We start from the raw sequence: 24,285 nt of genomic DNA on the forward strand, positions 1-24,285 counted from the left end.
AATTTAGTTTTTTTAAAACAATACAATTTTTAATGAACAAAATATACAGTTTATGTTTATTGGTTTAGAAAGGTACTATCTTGATATAGTTCTCTTTTTAGTACTATATCACAGTTTAGAAACACTTGCTACTTTAATGAAAGTAATATATTTTGTTTAGAATTAAAATATTCCATCAATTTATTGTTCATATATTAATAAGTGGTACTAGATGTTTGTGAAAACTAAAAAATGACAAGCTAGATTTAAGAGTTATAATACAGTGAAGGCTCATGGTGATTACGTTTGTATGATGAGTCCTATCGAGTACAAAACGAGGTCGCAGAATGTCGCGTTGATTGTTGTTGATGATTGCATAACATGGAAATTATCTCAGCTTTACTGACATTATTCGAAATACTGCTGGTTAACTACATTAAGTAAACATTAAAAAAAAAGTTATAAATAAATTTCTGAAGTTTACGTGGGTGGGATTGTAAATATATTGATCGATAGATAGGTCAAAACATTTAGACTCAACTTCATAACCTTGGTTAAAAAGACGCTAACCGACAATCACACTTTGGAGCACCGAAATAATCACGTAGAATTTTTTCAACAGCATTTAAGTGTGATTTTAGCACGAAGTATCTAATTTTAAGCACATTTTTTTATCTTTAGCAAATCAAACGTTTTTATAATATTAACTTTTAGTTTAATTTTTTTTTTCTTTTCGTATGTAAATTTCAGTAAAAAATAAATATTTTATTAACTTAAAATTTCAGTGATAAGTGTTTTTTGTGTCACCCTAGATAAACTTTTTTTTCTGGAAAAGATGTAAAACTGTACCAAAGTGGGTGTATGACTTGATAACCGATTTTTTTTGTTCACCAGGTCTTAGATAAAATTACAATATTTTTCTAAATCTTATTACTATTAAAAACTAATTCATATTCTTAAACTACTTTTTTGGGAGAATAACCTGTAAAAAGATTATAGCTTCAAGTAATTGTTCACAAATAAATTAATTTAGTAGATAAATACTTTTTAACTTTAATTCATTTTATAGAACTTATTCATTTAACTTAGTACATTATTTAGTTTAATTTTACAAAAATAAAGCGGCCTTCTAAAGTCAATATTAAATAATTCTGGCATATTATGTACTAAAGGCTGTCGCACTTGGCCTATCAAACAGAGAGTTTGTCCAGCTGTTTTGTATAACATTTAAAAAATTATAGAAATATTTAGTAAAATAACCATTTTAGTTTAATAAAGTACTACTAAAAACTTAACGTAGGACGTTATAAAAAAAGAAAGAAAATAAATATACTTTTACTGATCAAATTAAGGAAAACAATTACAAATAAAATGCAAGTTGAAAATATACCTTTAAATATTTAGTTAACAGTTACACCATAGTAATAATGAAATATTTACAAATATGACATACATCAATTACAATTTGCAAATATATTAATTATGTATATTATGCTTTAAAGTTTACCTGTGTTTTTTAAAATAAACTAATTTTATAACTTTATTGTGATTGTGTTTTCAAACTATAGACGTTTTGTTTTGACAAGAATTGTTTTTAGCTTTTTATCTAAATAAATGTAAAAGTATCTCTCTTTATATTATTGTTTTATTCTTGTTTGTAAAGTTTTAAAGTGTTAGATGATAAAACAAAGAACTCAAAAATATTCAACTGTAAAGATAAAGGCATGGTGAATAGTACTTGCTTGCTAGCAAATTTCATATATAAAGCGATAATGGCAACAGCAGAGAATATTAAGCAATACGTTCAATCATCTATTTTAATGTATATAAGCTAATACAAATCTTTAATTGTGTAATTTTAATTGTTGTTTCGGTAAAAGCAAATACTAACTTAAACTAATTTTTCAAAATATTTTAGGAATTTAAAGATTAGAAAAGAAGACTTTAATATTAACTGGGAAACTCTAGCACGAAATAAAAAAATTAACTTAAAAACAGTTACACTCTTTGTAATATGGAAAAACAGGAGTTTAGAACATTCAACACAAAATGAGCTTTGAGAAAAGAAAAAAAACTATTCGGTAACTGTCAATATTTTTTTACTTATTAATTAAAACAATTTTATTCTTTTATGTAAACCTAATGTGTCTACTTGAAGGCTAGTTTGATATTTAAATAAATGTATATATAAAGTACTAAAGTATTTATATATTGTTTATTGAACGATAAAAAAAGCGCTTAAAAAGTTTAGTCTAAGAACCTGGTGTACAAAAAAACCTTCCGGTTATCGATTCGTACACCACTTTATTGATTTTTTTGTTGGTAAAAGCATTTCTATAAAAGGAAATTAATTCTTAAAAATTTTTTTGAGTTTATTATTATATTAAATACTTTATATATTTAAATAAAGTCTTTGAGAGTATTTTGTTGTTTGAATTCGTTTTTGTAAATAAATGTAAGTCTGTTTTTAAACAGTACTGGTAAAAGTTTTATGATTCTGTAGATCTGACGCAATTTGAACAATTAATATACTTTTAGTTCTTTAAGACTAAAAATATAACTTTCGAAGTTTAAAAAATAATAGTGTATATTATATAACTGATAATGATGATAATAGTTCATTGAACGATTAAAAAAGACGCTCAAAATTTTTGGTCTTAAGACCTGGGGCACAAAAAAATCTTTTGGTTATCTAGTCGCACACAACGGATACTTTTTAACGTCTTGTCAAGGACTAATAAACGGTTATACGAACAGTTTGGGAAATATTATTTACAAAGTTCACAGAAGTTAATCTATTTTTGTTTGATACTAAATATTTATTAACTAACAGAACCTAACTTCTACAATGCGTTTGAAAAAAGTAAAGTTACGATAAGGAACGAACTTTACTGCATGCACTAAATCACAAAATAAGTAAAATCAATTGATAAAAACAATGACTTATATCGTAACTGCTTTAAAAATATAGTTGCTTTATATTTTAATACTAACAATGTAAATTAATTTAAAGATAAGAAATTTATAAAACAAAAAAAAAAAAAAAGTAATTTAGATAAAAAAATTGAACTTAGCTAAAACCATGTAAGTCGGACTCAATATAGTCAAACATGATAGCAGACTTTAGAATAAGTGCCTGAATTCGTGCGTTTCTACAATGTTGCATAAAGTTAATACATCGATAAGGTACTCACTTTAAAAGGTACGAAGAGGGCCGAACCTAAAAAAAGCAAAAAAGATAATTTCCTTTCAAAATTGTAGGTGGAAAACCAAGATCTTAACGCATTTCGTGCTTAAAGAAAATTAAAAAATTCCATCTACAACAGAAATGATGTCAGTTGGTGCAAAGCGACTAGAAGGGTTTTTGCCTAGTAAAAAACTTATGTTTTTAAAAATCGAAAATGAACACTTTATTAAAAAACTATTGAAAAACTACTTTAACATAAAAATGTTCTAATACTTTTTCAAAGGATAAAAATATATGTTAGAGAAATGTAAAACAAATGGCATAAACATTGTAACTTGTTTTCTTTTTAGTTTATCGTTAGAAAAAAAAGGGTATTTGATTCATGTATTTTTATCAACATTCTAGTTAAGGTTTTAAAATACAAATTTCTAGCTAATATTCATCATATTTATTTATATATTTATAAAATCCTCAGATGTAATAGATAGAAAAAAAACTAACAAAACATGTTGCGTGCCGACCAAATTACAATAAAAAGGAAGCATTCTAGAAAGAGTAAGCCGATGTGTTTTTCAAAAACACATGATAGAACAGGGATCGGCAAACTGCGGGCCGTGTGCCAAATGTGGCTCTCAAAATCTAAATCTGCGTCCCGCGACTTACTTTTTAGTTTAGAATATGCCTCTTTAATAAAAAGGAATAGGGAAAGTTTTCGTCGTTAAAGGTTACGATTAGGCTCTTTATTAAATAATTACTCATTATTAGTGCTCTACCATTGCTTATTATGTCCCATTTCTTTGCTTCAATTAAAGTTTTTTGTATTGATATTTTTATGGACTTTTAATTTAACTTTTAAAATTCAAAAGATACAAACTCAGACTACATTAATATTTAATATTTGTAAAGATTTACAAATATTGATTTTATTAAAAAATACAAATATTTAAACGTGATTTGGGCCCACCCACAGTGATGCACCCGCAAAAGTATGCACTATATTTATTAAAAATAATTGCTTAACTTACTCGAGCGTGAAATTTTAATAATAAACAAACAATATTTTGTTACGTTCAAGTGCTAAATTACTATAACAAAACTATCATTTTGGCAACTCTGGTACGCACTAAACCACAAAGTAAATAAACTCAGTTTACATAAACAGTATAATATTTCTTTATTTTTTCTAATCTACTTATTTATTTTTTAATGTTAAAAAGGTAAATCAAATTAAAGATGACTTAAAAACACAAATAAAACACAAAATAAATAAAAATAACTTAATTAAAGCACAACTAAAACAGTGTAAACCGGACCTAGGCTTCTAAAATCTAAACTATAACAGTAAACCTAAGAATTTTTTTTTACTAATTGAGGTAAAATGTCAAAATATAACTCTAGGTTTAAATTACAAAACCGTTTTAATTGAGCTCGTTAAGAAGGTAATTAATAATCAAAGAAAATTTCGGTGAAATACTAACAAAGCCAAAGCCTGAAAATTCGTATGCCGTAAGACAACCTCAAGTTAACATAAATGTTTGCTTTTCGATTATCAGCCACAGATATTCGGTAGACTGAGACCCGTGTTTTGTTTTTATTGAAACTTGTCAGTCAGTCTTAACAAAAAAAATTGCAGTTTTCAATCTACAAGCAGGTAATCATGTGTTTAAAGTTAAGTGAAAGGTTTAAAAACCATTATATTCAAGTTTAAGCACAACTAAAACACAATATAACTGGACATGACTTTAAACTGTATCCTGGTGTATGTCTCGATAACCGAAAGGTTTTTTCGTACACCAGGTCCTTGGACCAAATATTTGAGAGCTTTTATTTTCGTTCAATAAACAATATATATAAGTATTTATCTTTTTTTTTATCATCTTTCATCAAGTTACCAAGAAGCAAAAAGAGTTTTCTATTTTAGTATGAAACCAAAAATAATTAGCATTTTTAATTAGTAGATTCTAGTTTTTTGATAATAACTTTATGTAAAATAAGTCGATAAATAATTATTTGTATTCAATATATGTTCTCGTTTTACAAGTTTTTTTATTTATTTTTAAACTTCAAACATTGTTTTTTTAATTTTGTAGATATAATATATTTTTGAAAAACACGTTTTGTATACCCTTATACAAATTTTAAACTTAAAACTTTATAGATAAGTACAGAATCTACATTCTAGTTTTTTTAGAGATAAAAGAGTCATTTAAAATAGTTTTATACTTTTTATATTAATATACTTTTTGTAACAAAGTTTGTTTTTGCCAATAACTATGGATTAACTTAAAGCTTTTGACCAAAACTTAAAGGTAAGTTTTATCGCTTTATAAATGATTTGTCGACATTTATTTAATTGCCTATAAATAATATAACTATTTGGTCATAAAAAAAAGTTAGAACTTATAGCATTCTTTTAGATAGAAACACAAGTTTATACTGTAACTATCTTATATCAGTATAAAGAAATATATTCATATTTTTTATAGCATTAGTTATTTTTACACAAACTAAACCAAACACTATTAATTTTTTTATACGTTTTCTTTTAGCCTGTTCTCAAATTTAGTTTTGAAAATTAAATGATGACACTTGAAGAAAACCGACTATGATATTTAAGTTTTGATTTATACTTTCAATAGCGTAAACTATCTGATTTTTTAGATTTTTCAAATTATACACCAAAGTTTATAACTTGTTCTCAAAAAATTTATTTCAATAAATTAAATGCTAGTTTACATAAGAAAATTTACATCAATTAAACTTCAAATTTTTTATTGTAATAAGTACACACAATGTATAAAACTAAGTATTGTCATAAAACATTAAATATTATTATTTAAAAACACTCTTAATATTTTGAATTTTTTATTTCTTCCTTGAGTTGTCGCACTGGAGCTATGAATAAACATGTTATAACACATTTATCTTGTCTCAGTTATACTACAAGATATACGTTTTCTTAATGCGCATTAGATTTATAGTACATGATTCAGGGATATTACCTTAGGCTTTTTAGTGTTTTTTTGTTGTTCTTACTTTCTATTAATGTTTTTAAAAATAGACTGTTAGTAAAAACAACTAAGAGCAAGATAAAAATTTGTATAAAGTACAACTTGTTTATCAAAAGAATTTTTATAATTTTTTAAGTATAACTCAGGCTATGCTTACAAAAAGTATTACAAACTTTTATTAAAATTCTTATTTTTTTTGTATTAAAAATTAGATTAATTTTATTTTTTGATTATTGTAACTTAAACTAATAAAACTAACAAAACTTATAAAAGCATTTTTTAATAAAAGTAGTTAAAAAATTAAAAGTAAACGAAACTTAAATACTGTTAATTAAAATACAGATTTGAAAAAAAAAACATTTACAGACGTTATATTAGTTTATAAACAAATGTAAATTTTAACTAAAGACAATGAAAAACTCTTATTGTATCGATGGTGTTTTCCAAATAAGAAACAATTCGCTACAAAATTCCTCGCTGTTCGAAAACAACTACGTCGCGACTCAGAATCACAATGAAACTTCAGTCCCTATGATTACAATGGATTCTTCAACGGAGTCTTGGTACAACTCAAATCTTACAAGCATTAAGCCAGCCGAGTTAAACTCAAGTAATGACTGTGAGTTAGTAAAACTATCTTTTTTGATATCACAACTTTGTTATTCTAACTTTACTATTAAAAATTAAAAGTTTAAAGTAAACACTTTTAATAAATCTACTGCAGTGCAAACTATTTTTACTTGTTCAAATTTGATTTCAAGATTGCTGATTTTTATATTAATGTTTTTTGAACACAAGAAGTTTTAAATATCTATAGACAGAAATAAAAAACCAAAATAAACTCAATGCTGACTAAAATATTTTATTTATTATACAACATTTCTTATACGTTTAGTTGTTTTGAAGAATCAATTAGACATCTCTCTATTTAATAAGAAAACAAATACACTAACTATATTTTCTTAAATATATTCTTAAAACAATGTTTCGCTCACAGAGCTTATCGGTGCTTCTAAATCTAAAACTCTGAAAGTATAGTTGAGTAATGGAAAATGGTTGCTATTTAAAACATTAATTATAATACTAGTATTTAAGAATAATAAACCCAAAAAAAAACTATACAATAAAAATCAAATTCTTATCTTAAGGGTAATGTTTAGTGACTAATTTAGTAATAAATAGTAAAGTATAAGGTTGTAATTAAAGTTTTTAGATAAAATAAATATTTTTTTTTTAAATTAGGAATAAGAAAAGTTGAAAAATTAAAAGCTAGACTATCAGTGTGAAAATACAAACTGGTTGACTTTTATAAATTTACTTAAATAAAAAAATGAAAATTTTAACACTTATACTTTTCAACAGATCGAGAAACATCAAGTCTTTCGCCCTTCACGTTGACAGCTTACACATTTGTGTTCGTGTTTGGCGTCGTTGGCAACCTGCTTGTTGTTGCCACCTTGCGGTCTTCCCCTAACATGCGAACAGTGACCAACTGCTTCTTGCTGTCACTTTCCATCAGCGACGGGCTGCAAGCGTTGATCTGCATCCCCATTGGCGTCGTCGGTCAAACGCTGGAACGCTTCATATTCGGGGAAATTATGTGTCGTGTTTTCGTGTTTTTAATGGGTATTTAATTTTCTTAAACAATTTTATCTGTAGTTTTATAACTTGTCTTGGGCGAATATAACCATAAAACAAAATATTCAATTTTATATATAGCCAAATTAAAACGTTTTTCTGATAAGTGCACAACATTTGAAATTCTGAGTGATTTAAAAAGATGTTTTTAAATGTTCTTGTTTGGCTTTCTTAAACTTTATTATTGAAATTTATGGTCTTTTTTTTAAGTCATATATTTTTTTGATTAACTACCCCTAAAAAAAAACCTGGTTTAAGGATCTTAGTTGTCGTCTTACCATATTAATAACTTTTAAATTGACATGGAAGAGATTAATATGAGCCAAAATTTTTTTCAGGAATGTCGGTGTCAGTTTCAACTTTCACAATGACAGCTATTTCACTCGAAAGGTACCACGCCATTTGCAAACCGTTGAAGTCAAGACACTGGCAAACGAAATCGCATGCATATAAAGTTTTTTCATGCTTCTACTTATATAACACTTAAACTTTAAGTTTCAATACTATAATAAATTAAAAGTTTGTATTTAGTATATAATAAATTGCTCATAAATAAAAGTAAATTTCAAAATTTTCTGAGCTTTTTTTTTTTCGACTATCCGTAAAGATTTTAAAATTGAATCGGTTATTATTTCAAAGAGGGTATACTTAAGTGGGCGATATCGTCCCTTTAGTCGCAGGAAATAACTAGCAAGGGGTCGAAAACGTTAATAGGTAATTAACTAGTTTAGGGGTAAATATTAAAGTTTCTGCTAAGTGCATGGTTATATAAACGATTCTGAGAAACCACGATTTAAAGCAACTGTAACTAAGTACAAACAAAATTATTTTATGCTTAATTAAAAATTTTTAAGAAAGCTGTGAAAATAGTTTGTTACAAAGTTTTTGACCGTGTTAACATAATATAAGTTTGAATATTTTTTTATGCACAATTTTGATTTAATTTTAAACTCAAACGTAGTTTTCTTATTATTTTTTGTTATTATTTAAAAGTTTTATACTTTATTAAGAACATCAAAATGTTATACTTTACTTTTGTACAATTTTTTTCAAAGAATATTAAACACGATTCAAAAATAAAGCATTGCTCAACTAAATTGCTATGTATTTAACAAAAATTTTCTTTTAAATACTTGGCTTGGTAATTAATTCAATCATATTTTTATTTATGAAAAATCTAGTACATATTTAATTCATTCAAAAGCTTTTTAGGCTTTAATTTTACATAAATATTTAAAAAAAAAAAACTCTTGTTAAAATTTTTTAAGTAAAACTGCAGCTTTTTTCAAAGATAACTCATTTTAAAATAACAAAAAAAAAAAAAGGATAAAAATTACAATTTTTTCAGGGATCAATAGACCAAAGTATTTAGGTATATTTTAAACCTTGATACATATAAATTAAAGCATTGCGTTAGTGAATACTTGTATTCCTATTTGTGCTTTGATTTTACAAAGTAATAACTTAGAAAGGTCACAAGAGGTAACGTCAACACTAATCATGACTGATAAAACAGAGTTTTTACTTAATATTCCGAGCTAAAATCAACTAAAAGTGCAAAATACGTAACAAATGAAACTGAATAAACAGTAATTTTACTTTTACAAACATATATTAATTTTAATCAATGATAATTATAAATTGTTAGGATAATATTGCAGCAAACTACAAATTAATATTTTTAGTAAAAACTTATTAAAAAAAAATATTTTGAAGGTTTTGTTTTAATAATATCAATATAAACTAACATTCTTTGTTTATAAATTATAATTTTTTGTTTACGTTACTACTATTTTTAATAATTACTATATATATAATAACGTTTTTAAATAACAATTATTTTAACTTTAGAAGCTTGTAAGTAAAATATGTTTATCTAATAGTTAATAGTATTTTATTTAGAGTGTAAGGTACTTGAAAAAATAAACAAATTGGCGTTAGCTGCTAAAATTTAAACTATATTATATTGAAATTTTTTTAGTTGTATAACACCTAATTTAATCGAAGTACACTCTGATTCAAATAAATTATTTTAACTAAAATTTTTTAAATGAAAACATAGTATAAGTATTTATCTCAATAAGTTAAACCATAAATAAACTGTAATAAACATATGTTAGAATATTTTCTAAGTATTATATATATAATAACTACACATAAACTATGTTTTGCATTTGTAGTTTCTAATCTTTAAGTTTAACTTTTTAAAATTGTATAATGAATTAGTTTTAAGTATAATTTAGAAATATGTATAAACTTTAAAACTAATAATATTAAAAAGTATTTTTTTATAAACATACATTATAACTTTTAAATTTTTTTTTTTTTTTTTTATATACAACTACAGTAATGAATGTTTTTTTTTGTTAAATACATAAAATAAGTAATTTTTTATGCAGAATTCTAGAAATAAATATTAGCTTTTAAGCAGCTCTTCTTTATGTTATTACTATACATAAATTAGATTTGCTACTTAGATATGAACTGTTCCTTTTCTCCTTAATACTACCAGCTAAGTAAAATTTACTCATTATAATTGATAAAAAATATAAATATAAAAATCCTTATTTAACTCGTAGATAATTCTAAACTACGTCATTTAGACAATCTGTGGAAATTAAAAATTAATGCAAACGTTAAATGCGGAAATCAACAGAGGTAAATTTCAGTTGCGCAACTACCGATTCGGTTTTGTTTTTTAAACAAAGTCTTATTGAAAAGCGCTTTAGAGTTGTTTACTATTTTGGTTATTTATATTTAGTTTTTGCTCCTTCGACAACACAGCCGTCATCTATTATGCATTGAAACACAAGCGACGCGCTCTCAAAAACTACATCAACTTGAACCGAATGCTGTCGAATGCGCTTGATATTTGAAACGCTTTCAAGCGAATTTTTGACACTAATTTGCAACGTTAAACAACTCTGCGGGTTCTGACGCCTTAGATGTCGTATGTTTTCCAATTTTCAAGTGAAGTTTGTGTTTAGCGAGCGGTGCGCGTTTCGGTTTACCCTTGAGAGACGCGTGCGTGGCGTTTGTGGTCTATTTAAATTATTTTCGAAACCAAACAGTTTTTTTAAATTATATTAGCTGTAACTATTTTGTAATCTTTTCCTACAAAAATTTTTTATACTTAATCCAGCTTTTGCTTTCGTTAAGCCTTTAATACTTTTGCTAATTGTTTAAACGTTATTAAACCTGTTACGACAAAAAATTACTTTTAAATATGACTCGTTAAAAGAACAACTTTGTTTTAACTAAGCTACCTTTAGTTATACAAAACTAAATCATTTAGTTAGACTAGCTTTCTTTATTCTTTTCTAAAACAGCTTTTAAAATAAAATAACGCAAATTGCACCGTCTAGATTTTGAACAATTGCTATTTGTTTTCATAATAAAAATCAATACAATTTTTGAAAGGGTATTTTAAACTTTTTGATAGAAAATTGCAGTTTTTGATACAATTATAATATTTTCTACAAAGAAACGTTGTTATAGACTTCAAGTTTTCAAAATATGCTAAATTAAAGTTTTTTTTGTAAACCATCATTAAGATTTCAATACTACTAAATCTACAACTACCATCACTACAACTTTAAGATTTGTGCGATTATTAACTTAATAGTACTTGGATAGTATATCATAATTTTCATATCTAGAATAAAACTTATTTAGTATCAGCTCAAAAGAAATTGTAAAAATTTTTTATATGTTAGTAGATAATGAAATTTATAAAACAAACTATACAATTATAGTACATTACAATAATATATATGAACTTTACACTTCAATAGAGTTTTACTTAAATTATACTTTACAAAAACATAACAGGTAATAGGAAGCATCTGGGTTTTGAGCTTGATAATCATGTCTCCTTATTTTATTTATAGCAAGCTTGATAGCATTCCAGTTTTAAAACTAAAACAATGTACACTAGCTTGTCGAATGTCTTTTGGTGTAAATGATAAACAATCTCAAAAAATCTGGTAAGTTTCACAGAAACATCTGTGTAGTATTTATGTGCTTATTTTTTATATCAAAAGTGCAATTTTTTAATAACACTATTGAAATAAACAAAACTTAATATCACCACAAAAATGCTTGTTTTTTTAGTTTGCTTTTTATTAGTTTTTAGTTTAAAGAAAAATAGTTTAAATTAGTTTGATCGAGAACTCTAAAAAATTTAGTACATGTGAACATCTTATCTTAGATACAAAAAATTTTAAGATTAGATCAAATCGTAAGTGTTTTTTTTTTTGTCGAAAATATACAAAAATACACGGCTCGTTGTTTAGATATAAAAGTTGTGTATCATACCAGGGGTCAGCAAACTGCGACCCGCGTGGTTCTATCATAAATGGAATTCGACCCGCGAGCATGTAAATCTGGTCCGCTAAAGAACTTTTTTTAATTACACTAGATATTCTTGATCTGTTCTGTTATGAAGATAAAGAAAGGTCATGTTGTAATTAAAACTACAACTGCTGCCCGCGTATATTGATAATTTTAAAATTTAGCTCGCCACGACCAAATGCCTGCCGATACCTGTATTAAATTGCATTTAAAAACAGTTTTTACAATGATAATACCTTTGGAAGTATGCGATTATGCTATTATGGAAATTATGTTTAAAAAAATGTTTAATTAAAAGATCATGATCATTAAAAATTTTGATTTTTTTATTGCTAAGTTTAAACAAAAGAAATATAATATTTGACCTTACTATTATGACCAACAAAAATTAATAATTTAGAAAACTATAGACTACAATTACTATACTTTTAGTTAATAAAAAAGTTGTTTTTACGTTTAAAAAAAGTGTGAATTTTAACAAATTATTAAATTTTATTTCCACATAAATTTTAACATTTGGACCGTCATTTTCATTGGAAGCTAATATCACTTGGTAAAGTATTTATGTTCAAAGTTTTTATATTCGTTGTACAACATATTTGATGTAACTAATTTTAAACATTTTAGTTTTAAGTACTAAATTTAAATTATATAATAATTTTGTTTTGCTTTGATATATTAAATAATTTCAAACAGTTTTGTCGTATGAAAAATTTGTTTATCTAAAACTTTTGAGATTTTCGTTTTTTAGACTTTTTTTTTAAAGAACTAATTTAAAAGCTTTTCTTTTAAAACTTTTTAAGAATAAATACTTTTCAATTAAAAAAAAAATTTATGCCAAATTTATTAAAAAAATATTTTGAAAATTGTAATTTTTTAGTAGTACTAGTAAAATTATGTTTTATTGCTAGACATCAAGTTTAAAAATAACAAATACTCAGTTATAACTTAGTTTTATTTAAACCTTAGAGTTTTTTTTTTCGAAATAAAAACTATTATTTAGAATTTTGTATTCAACAGGTACACTTTTTTAATATTGACTCTGTTCTTAATTCCTGGTATTTTCATGGCGGGTGCATACTTTATGGTCTGTCGACAAATATTTAAGGGATTTCAGTTTCATTCCAAGACTCCTTTAAAGAATCAATCAACAATATCACGTCAGGCTTTTTAGCTATAATCAACATTTTAAAACAGTTTTATTTTTTTTTTAATTAAACAAGTAAGTAACTTTACTGTTTAAAACATTATATAAAATCTTAATTGATGTCCTTTTTATATTTTTCAAGCTGTTTTAAGTTTTGTTCATAACAAAACAATTTTATTAAATATTTAAAACTTCAGTTGAATTAAACTTTTAACACTTATTACATGTTTTACTTAATTGCTATTCTAATTTCAAATAAAATGATTCCAAAAAAATATTTAAAAACGTTATTATAGTTGCATTTGTTTATTATGATACTTTAAGTTGAAAAAAATGTTTTATTAAAAAAAAATTGGCTTAAAAACCATCGAAAATAACTGTCGCAATTCTTTAAAAACAAAAAGTGAGCTAGAGATCTTTCATTTACTAAAAAAAAAATTGAACTCTGATCTAAAAATAATGTTTAATTCATTATTTCGAATAAGAATTGAATTTTTTTTTTCAAGAAATGAAAGATCACTTGCTCAGTTTTAGTTTTTAAAGAGTTTAGATAGTAATTTCCAATAGTTTTTTATACAGTTTTTACTAATTTATCAAACTATCAAAAGCTGTCCAATTCTAATATAAAAAAGTCAGACTATAAACATACCATTCATCATAAAATTATTTAAGACTAACTAGTAAATAATTCACGAGCTAACATAATTTTTAAACGATTTTTTAAATTTATAAGTAACATAAAGAAAACTTTTAATAAATATTTTTATATTTTTGATTTAAGTTTTAAACCATTTATACCTTGATATATTTAAAGTTAATTTTTACTTTATATCTCACTGTAATTTATTTTATAAACATTTTATTTTGTATTTAATTTTTCAAAACTTTTTTAGTAAAAACTATGAATAGAATGGATAGTAATAGAGATGATGACAAATATACAGATTCAAGAAGAACATATCAAAGTGATAAATTGGTTTGTAATGATTTATATCATATACTATTAATTTTGTTTGAGCATGTAGATATAATCAGTTTAACAAATTTTTAACAACACTAAAACAATATTAGAGTCTAAAGACCTTTACACTTGCTTAAAAAATCATAAATAGTTTATTTACTCTTACAAAAGTGTTTTGAATATTCATGACTTATTATTTTTGTTTATTCTAAAGCTTTAAAAAAAAACTTATTTTTTGTTAACAAACTTTATTTTGCTATTGAATTTATGTTAGTACTTTTATTTTATTGCTGCTTATATTGAATATATGACAAATATTTAGGCTACTTAATAATTATTAATATAATGCTTAATTTAGTGTAATACAACTGATTAATTAATAGACAGTACACATATAGCTAACTAAAGTAAAAAAGTACCAACATAAATTTTTTATACAACATAACTTATTTAATTACTACGATTCGTGTATTTTAAGTTAAAACAAACTGCTTTAATACGATAAGTTTACCAAAAAGATTAGAGATTTTTTAGAAAAAATATTCAACTTCAGAAAAGTTTTATGAACATTTTTAAGTGTTTATTCAAAAAAAGTAGTTACCACTATCTCTTATCCAGTCCACTACTTTTTAGACTAAAGCCAATACTAAAATATCAATTTAATTAACATTTTTAAAGTTTAGTTAGTTATACAATAGTTTGTTATTGAAAAAATAGCACTAAAAAGCAGAAAAGCTAAGAATTTCTTTTTAGTAATCTCATCAGTGAAAGTAAACACATTTAAAATACTTTGCATGTATAAATTAAAGCTAAAAGTACACATTTTTCATTTGAGAAGATTATTAAGAAACGTTATTTAAACGTATATAAAAACTAAAATAAGCAAGTTTATTTTTTCTAGTAGAAAATATCAGAAAATCAGTATTTAAATCACAAACATAGTGGTTCATAATAGCATACAAATTTACGCTTTTGATTTTTTTTTATATAACTCGAATAAAAATTTAAAGGTAAACTAGTAAAATTATTAAACACAAAAATTGTAATTATCAGGATGTACTGAAAGGAATTTACTTAGTAGTATTAATTGCGGTATTAAATTAGTTTTATTACTTATAGTGTATTATGTGCATTTTGCGTACGATTTAGCTTTAAACTGACCGCAAAAAAATGCTTTTGAAGTTAAGCTACACTAAAGCCTTAAATTTTATTAAGTTTCGTGTTTGAACTCCAGAGATTTAATAAAATCAATATACAAGTAAAAATGCTTTTTTAAGTAATTAATTGAGAAAACTTTTTTCTAAATCATTTCATAAACTGCTTTCATGTTATACCAAACTGTACTAAAAGTTTCAAGCTAATACTTTTGTTTATAAAATACTAGTTAATACACTAGTTTTTACGAAGTAATATTAAAATACTCTTTTGTTTAATAATCGAGAGGTAAGTGTTAGTGAATTTCAAAATTTTACTGTTAATTTGAAATTTGTCTCAAACAAAAATTATGTAGGTAAACCTCGTCCAAACGACAAAAAGTGGTTGAATGTTTGACAAGATGTTAAGTTTGTACGTGGTTTCTAAATCGTGTAAAAAACACTGTTTAAGACTAATATGTATACAAGCAAATAAAATTAACTTCTTTATTACTTAAATACATCATGTCAAACAAAAACAACAAGACTTTTTGTATTCCAGAAATGAAACAATTCTATGTTTCTTTAGTAATATATATATATATGTCTATAAAAGGTTTGTATAATTTAAATGTCACTTACAGTGTATCTAATCAAGTGAAGCTATTTAAAGGTAAAGTTTGAGTTTTTTTAAGGTATATAGGTTGAACTTTAAATTGAGAAATTAAAGCTTGTTGAAAAGTTAAATTCAATTTGTGGCATTTATAACCTTAAAGAAAAAAAAAGAACATGTAATTTAATTAACTTAAAAATATAACAGAGTTTTTTACGAAACAAGCAAAGCCTAGATATACCAGGGCAAAATAGTAGCCAAAGTACAAAATCAGGCGGCCAATTAAACAGGCAAAGATCGATGGCGTATCAATCTAAATCTCAGCTTGAATCGAAAAAGAAAGTTGTTCGTATGTTAATAGTTGTGGTGGTTAGTTATTTCTCAGCATTATAATTAATTGATGATGTAAAGTTTACATTTTTGGGGAGTTTGTTTAATGTGAACTATTTTAATCAAATAAAACTTGCATATAAATATACATTAATATTATATACCTTTAATTTGTTTAGTTATCTGATAATTAAAACTAAATTAAATTAAAATTAATTAAGTTAAATTTAAACTAAGTAAAAGCTTAATTAAAGCAATAAAGAGGTTTTTCTTTAATTATGATACTAAAATTTTGACTTACGTAGTAATTATTAATAAATACATAAGATCAAAAGAGCAAAAATGTTATGTTTTTGTTTTAGTATTATAGTAATAAAGTTATGTTAGGAGTTTAAAAATTATATAACTGTGCAATTTACTGTGCAATAACAATAATATCGTCAAAAAACCCTGAGCATGTTTTCAAAATAGTAAATTTAAATTCACAATTTTGAAGTTTAATAAGAAAGAGTGATTTTAAAAACACACATAGCATTTTATTAAACATGAACGTTAAGATTACGGCAGCGATGTTTTATTAAGTGAGAGTGACTCATGTTAGCATGGAAAGCTTTAGCATTAAACAAGTAAGAAAGTTAGCACAAGTTGTTCGATTCGGTTAAACTTACATGTCAGAGCATCAAATTGAACAAGAAATGGCAAGTTGGAAGTTACGTTGCAACACACCGTTTATAATTTTGATATAAAAACTTTTAAAGTTTCTTTATAAATTTAATTAGTAATAGTTTTTGGTTTAGCTGCGTTTAAAGTTAGCTAAAAACTAACTATAAAGTGAGCTTTAATATAGCTCTTCTAAAGCTTTAATAAGCTAAAGGTTTTTTTTTGTGTCAATTTTTTTTTTGGCCTTAAAAAAATTTTTACTAATAAGACACCTTTTAGTACTACAATACTTAGAAGTTTTTTATTAGATTTTGCTCTTCCTACTGTTTTTCAACAAGAGTTTATTTTTTCAAATACTTTTGAGTAAACAAAAGCAAAACTTTTTTATATACTTGTCTAAATCAAGTATTATACCGGTAATCTTTGTTTTAATATAGAAATTCATTGACTTACCATAACATACCTTACTTTTTAATTTTTTTGCAATGATTATTTTCTATAGCCTAAAAACCTAAGTTATTATTAAAATCACTCCTTTTTTGATTTTCAAGTGACATAAAGACTAGGCTTTCGATAATATCGTACTTACTAATGTGATGTGAAATGCGTATTTCGGTCATTTTGAAACGCAACATCTGCAGTTTTGGTCATCGAGCAGATATCATAAAATCAAAGGTGTCCAAAACTACTTAGTAAGATTATCAGAGTCAACAGTGAGCAAATAAATTATTCAGAGCTTTGTATGCTCCAAGGAAATAGCTAAACACCAGCTGAATTTGACAAAACAAAAGAACAGGATAATACTTACAACTTCTGTTTTATTATTAGATAAAACTTTGCGAAACAGAAACAAGCAAAACAGCATCGGTTGTAATAAATTTAAAAACGAAGTAAACTTTTTTATTTGCTTTATCTTTTAAATAACAAGTAAAACTGTTTTGTTTCCTGGAAAAGTTTATTTTTAAGACCAAAAGTTTAAAAATATTTACTACGGTTTTTGTTCGTAAGTTGTTTTGAACTTGCCTTATAAACAAAAATCAATTTCATAGGTTTTCTTTTTCATATGCTGGGCTCCGCTGTTTATTATAAACGTTTGGAAAGGTTACGAACCAAAGAAGGCACGTAAAAGTATAAGCAAAACAACAGTTGCTTTCATACAAGTAAGCTATGTGTATCAAAGCATACTTTTTAAAACTCAAGTAGTCTAAATTTAAACTCAAAACAAGGCGCTTAACATCTCGGTTAATCTTTATAAGGCATATTAAAAAGCGTAAAAGCTTTTAATCGATAGCAAGCAAAGGTGTTTTTGTTATGAAACTTTTTAATTGATGCATTAACCAAGTGCAAGATCCCTAACGCATGACGTTGGTCATAGCATGACCACACCATAATTAGATTATATTCTTAGCAAAAATTATTTTTAGGTCTGTTTTTAACATGTACTGTATGAAAGTTATTTCAAAATATTTAGAATATATTTTAGATAATGTTTCTGTCTTATTTTTTTTTACTAAAAGTTTATAATTACTAACTAACTCACTTTCGCTCAGTCAAAAGCAATTTTTTTAAATAATACTTGAGATCATGAAAATACTTTAAAAGTAGCATCTGAAGTAAATGTGTGAATAATTCTTAATTGATCTTACAACACTGTTAGGTCAAAAAAAATTTTTTTGCATGAGATTTAATTATTTTTTATCTTAGTGTAGTCTAAAAAAAGAAGCTATTTGTCTTGTGCTTATAATGATAAGATACTTAAACTGCTAAAAAACTAACTAGTTTACATGACTAATAGTAGTACACGTTCTCTTTTTTATAAAGTTCATTTTAACCTATTCAATTATAAAAAATTGTTTATAAATTCTCGCTTACCTAACTTTCATGTTTGGTGCAACTAGTATAAAACTTACTTATAAAATAACTGGATTAACTAAAACAGTTTTTGCATTTGATAAGTGTTGTAGAAACAGATTTAAAACATTTTAAGTGGCAAAAGTTAACCAGTAGTTTAGTTTTATAAATTTTATGCAGCTATAGTATATTTTCTAAATCATTTAATAATTTTTTAGTAATCATTGGTAAACTTAAATCTAACTTAAACTTTTAAAAAAATTGTAAATATAAGTTTCATGTTAAATTTTAATTTAAGTATCTTTCAAACAAAAACAGCTTCTTTCCTATGTATCTTCCTGCATAAACCCAATTATCTACTGTTTTATGAACCTAAAGTTTCGTCAAAGTTTTGTTAAAGCTTTCACTTGCTGTTTGCCTACTAAATGCTACAACAACATAAGACGCAATGTAAGCTTGTATATATATTCAGTTATATAATCTGTTGTTTAAATGTGTTTTAACTTTAAATTTTTTTTTATATTTTACTACTTTGTTTTACAAAAAAAAACTAAACAGCAACTGAAGTTTTAATTTATCATATAGAAGTATTAAAAATTATGAGTTGCAAAAGTACAAAATAGCCAGTTCTAAAAACAATTTTTTCTATTCGAATTTTTCATAAACAATATAGATTTTTCTTGTGATTTATGAACTTGATACAATTTAAACGGCATCAGAGATCGCCTAGTAACCAGATGAATCTGACCATGGCAACGACGATGACAAGCGAGGTTTGCGTCACTCCTATATTGAGACGAGATCACAAATCGTTGCAGCAGACAGAAGAAAATATCACGTCATCAATCGTTACTAGCAAGCACTAACACGAGATATTTGAATTTTGTGTTGGCATACTTTGTACTTTAAACTTTAAAAAGTATTTACGTAAAAAAAAGTAATTTTTTTTTTTTAACTTTTTATTTTTAAACAATTTTATTGTCAATGAAAATTTATAATTTAAGTAAATGAACTGTTTTTTTTTGAATAACTATAAAGAACAGTCATTTTTTGAAACAGATAAATTGTTAACTAGTTATGTTCATTGTGTCAAAAATGAAAAAATACTATGTTTGCTTCACTTTAAATTTATTTTGTTGTGCTACCTTTTATGTGTTTGGCTTTAACTATTATTTTTAAATCACTAATTTTTTTAAATAAATACTTATATATTTACAACTACATTAAAAAACCTTTTAAAACTTCAAGCATTTATAACTTATTGTTGAAGTAGAGTTTGCTTCTATTAAATAAGTTTTCGATTTTATTTGAATAGTATATTTGTACATTAACTTATGATTATTATAATGTCATGAAAATCTATTTTTAACTAAAAATTAAAATAAAAAAAAGGTTTTATTAACTACTTCTCAAAACAATTTTGCTAATAAAACATTATTTTATATGCTAATGAAAGTTTACATAAGTGTAATTATTCAGTTAAACGAATAATTTTTGCTAGCTTTTAAAATTTTACTAAAAGGCTGCATAATGTTATACAACTAAATTTACCTTTTGTAAATTATAATATGTTATATAATTAGTTTAATTAAATGTATACATAAATATAACTTAATATTGATTTTATAGTATTTAATAATCTGTTTTGTTTTAATATTAAACTTCTCAAAAATATTATAATCAATAAATTTCACTTTTTGATTTTAGATAAAACCTTTTGACAGTATCTAAACGATTATTATGAATATGAAAGCAAAAGGAGAAGTACATATTTTTTTAGCATTTTATATAATTTTATTTCAAACCTGTTGTACTTTTAGCTAAAAATGTTCTAAATAATTTTAAGCATTTTAAATTAAACACAGAAGTCAGTTTAAGTTTTACACGTAAAATTAATGTTTATTTTTAGTTAAAACAAAACCTATCTAAGCTAGTTTATTTTATTAAATATTCTAAGGTTTTTAAGATCATTCACAAATAATTAACTTACTTAATTTTTTCAATACATTTATATATGTGAATACTTAAATAATAATAAAAAATAACTGAAATAGATAAAATACTTGACTCTTTAACTATAATAAAACAAGTTTTAACTTTCAGTTTAATAACACAACTTTAAAATAAGCTTTCAGAAATTTTTAAACGAATTTAAGTTGTAGAACTTATGTGAAATTGGATTTTAAAACTACTTTACTTTTGTTTTTATAATAACATCTAGACTTTTAAATGTCCATTGAAGGATAAGTACTTTCTAATTATCATTCTATTTAATTAACCTAGTAGTAAAAGTTTATTTTGATCTATCTTAGTTTAAAAGATACTAAACATTCATCGAATAAAATGGTAAACTATTTAAGTAATAGTACCATAAAATATCTTTATATTATATTTAAAGCGTTTTATGTCTTTAATGAAAGAGTTATATTTTTGAAATGAAAGTATTTATTTTTTAATCTGTTTTTATTATTAATGATATTTATTTTGGAAAACACTTAAAATTTTTTAACATGATGTTATTCGGTTATGTAAATGTTATTTAAAAAAAAATGCTTGGATAATATTACAACACTTAACACTTTGCTAAAAACTTATAATGATAAATTTGAAAATTATTACTATACTTGTTTTAAAATTATGCCAACTAAAGTTACATTTACTAAAACAAAGATTGAAATATTTAGTTCTATGATCTGGTGCACGAAGAAACTTTCGGTTATCGAGTCACACACCACGAATGCCTTTCAACGTCTTGTCCAAAACATTAAACCAAAAACACTTTAAAAATGTATTTTTATTAAAATTATCTATTATATGATTAACTTCTAGCTTTTCTTTTAACTTAGTTAATTTAAGTTATGTATTTAATTATTTTTAAATACGTACTTCACAAATCCAAGTAGGACTTGCAGTGAGTTTGTTTTCAAGCTAATTTCAAACTGTGCTTTTTAATCTAGTCGCTCTAAAATTTACATCTTTTTGCTTTAAATTTGTTTAAAAAAAAATTATCTAAATTCTAAGCAACCACAAACGCTAAACTAACAAAAGTTCTTATACTGCAAATTAAAAAAACCCTACCTGAATAACATACTGTTTATATCAGTAAGTTATTTATTAAGTATTTATTTATTATATTCATAAATGAACTTATAGAATAAGCGCATAAACTATGTGATAAACCTAGGTTATTTGATTATTAAATCAGCTTTTGATTATACTTGCATTGAAATTAGGCCAACTTTATCATTTAAAACCAAAAGTTAGAATTAGGTATAAAATATTAATTACAATGATAACAAAACATATTTCAAACTTAATGAGAGTCATCAGAAATTATTAAGTAAAAGTTTTATTTGTAATTTAGAAAAAGAAAGATTAAATTAAGAAGTTTGTTGTCATTTATTTAGAATTCAAAGTAATGTTAATATTCAAATCGTTTATTATGCCTTAAGCTATTATTTTTGACTTAAACTTTGTAAATTGAATTTAGTTAGTAGTAGTCATTTAATTGGCTTGTTCTTTTTTATATTCCTTTTCCTATCTGTTTTTAAATTACTAGTGTGATAAACAAAAGTATAAGATATAAAACTTTGATTAGGTGAAAACTTTTAAAATTTATTTTGCTAACTTTCACTCCCAAGTAAAAAAAGTTATGGTTTATAAAACTTTTAGCATACTAAAGGGCTGTCACACTCTCAAGCTATTAAGAGAAAATTAGGTTTGTTTAAAACTGATTTTTTTAACACCGGCTAGTTTGAAAATTTATTTTAATATTTTAGACTAGCTTGTTATGTCTAAGTTTTTTTTATATCTGTGTTTTTATAAAAGTTCTTTACATATTAAATCGGTATTTTTAGGTATTTAAGCTTAATTAACAGTAATTGTTTTTAGTGATGTACCGGACCCACAATTTCGAGTCCGGCCGGACCCGGATCCGGACTTTTTTTTTCAAATTAGAATCCGGCCGGAACCGGATCCGGACTTTTTTTTCAAATTAGAATCCGGCCGGAACCGGATCCGGACTTTTTTTTTAAATTAGAGTCCGGCCGGAACTGGATCCGGACTTTTTTTTCAAATTAGAATCCGGCCGGATCCGGATATTAGACAAAAATGGCAATATCCGGCCGGACCCGGATAGTGAGTCCGTTACATCACTAGTATAAACTAGCCTGAGTCAGAATGAGGTTTTTTAAAAGTGAAAAAAAAGAACTTAATCTAATAATAAGTAGAACAGCTAACCACAAGGTTTACAAATTTAGGTGTTATTTAGAATTAAAAATCTGAAACCAAGTTCTTGAACAAAATACACTAGAAAATTACAAAATATTGAAAACTGGATCAGCTCAAACCCATTCAAAATCTAAAAAAAACTAGCCTGAGTTTTTATAAAAAACTAAACTAGACTGAGGCAGTCTAAGATTTTCAAAAAATCCCAAAAATTTTCAAACTAGCGGGGTTGCCACTGTTTACGTCATTAAAACTATCTAGAGTGAGTATAAACAAGCCTGAGTCAGAATGAGGTTTTTTAAAACTGAAAAAATTACTTTAATCTAATAATCAGTAGAACAGCTAGCAAAGGTTGTCAATTTGGTAGTAAAGTTGTGGACTCATTGTGGTACACTTAACTTATTAGTACTACCCATCATATTTAAATCCTACCTTATTTAATTAGTATCTAACAAATACTAAATTCTAACTGAGACTACTTTCTATAATCAGACACGAGAGTTTTGAATGATGAATCTTTTATATAAAACACAACAAGAAATACGAGCATATACAAAATTATTTATTTAGTAACACTTTAAAAACTGGAAACTCTTTAAACCTTTATCAAAAGACTTAAAACAATAAACTAAAAATTAAATAAAACTTTTAGTAAACAGGAAACTGTAAAATTTTTAAAAAACTATTAAAATATAAACCTGACTTAAATATTTAAACAATTAAACACCAGTTGAAACATTCACTTTTAAAACAAAACACTACTTACAATAACCATTCACAAAAAAATTCAAGATATTTTGTTGCATCAAACTGCACACCAATCTAACTAACAGCTTACATATAAACTGCCTGTCATGTTCTGATGTTTTGTTGCACCAGTATTTAGTTTGAAACATTTCGTCATATGATTCTCATTGGCTCGTACATTCAAGCGTATTAACTCTAAATATTCTCTGAGCTCAACTTTAAACAATAAATAATGCAAGTATTCATTCCAAAGTTTTCAATTTTACAACATATGTAAAAAGTTGCATTTCTAAAGTGTTTATTTATAAGTTTAAATGTAAACAAATGTAAATTAGTCACGTGTACCAAATGAGCCAATCACGGTAGGTGTTTAATTTTAACTGACGAAAATGACTCTTATTAATTTACACAGGGTTTGATTTTGAAAAAACACTTTTCAGTATGCTCT

The 24,285-nt window shown here is 24.8% G+C and overlaps 1 protein-coding gene across 2 annotated transcripts; it reads left to right on the plus strand.

Annotated features, from left to right (window-relative positions):
* The first annotated feature begins 6,547 nt into the window (after window positions 1-6,547).
* Window positions 6,548-20,106, plus strand: LOC145835617 (cholecystokinin receptor type A-like). 2 transcript variants are annotated; one of them, XM_082943291.1, is made up of 10 exons: window positions 6,548-6,796; window positions 7,540-7,803; window positions 8,154-8,269; window positions 11,647-11,801; window positions 13,189-13,328; window positions 14,209-14,291; window positions 16,230-16,391; window positions 18,062-18,172; window positions 19,182-19,313; window positions 19,583-20,106. In XM_082943291.1, the coding sequence occupies exons 1-10, from the start codon at window positions 6,589-6,591 to the stop codon at window positions 19,727-19,729; spliced, it is 1,518 nt and encodes a 505-aa protein (XP_082799417.1). In that variant the 5' UTR covers window positions 6,548-6,588; the 3' UTR covers window positions 19,730-20,106. The 2 variants fall into 2 exon arrangements, with proteins under 2 accessions (XP_082799417.1, XP_082799418.1); XM_082943292.1 differs by having other exon boundaries at window positions 6,676-6,800.
* Window positions 20,107-24,285: the final 4,179 nt, after the last annotated feature.

Source organism: Thalia democratica, chromosome 5 (assembly GCF_965202585.1).
Source record: "Thalia democratica chromosome 5, ktThaDemo2.hap1.1, whole genome shotgun sequence".
NCBI lineage: Eukaryota > Metazoa > Chordata > Thaliacea > Salpida > Salpidae > Thalia > Thalia democratica.

Bases quoted from the DNA above. Each gene is read 5' to 3' on its own strand.
- LOC145835617 (XM_082943291.1), top strand. From the start codon at position 6,589: ATGAAAAACTCTTATTGTATCGATGGTGTTTTCCAAATAAGAAACAAT. The intron at 14,292-16,229 runs GTTTGTAATGAT...AAAATATAACAG, and splicing joins CATATCAAAGTGATAAATTG to AGTTTTTTACGAAACAAGCA. The intron at 16,392-18,061 runs GTTAGTTATTTC...TCAATTTCATAG, and splicing joins GTATGTTAATAGTTGTGGTG to GTTTTCTTTTTCATATGCTG.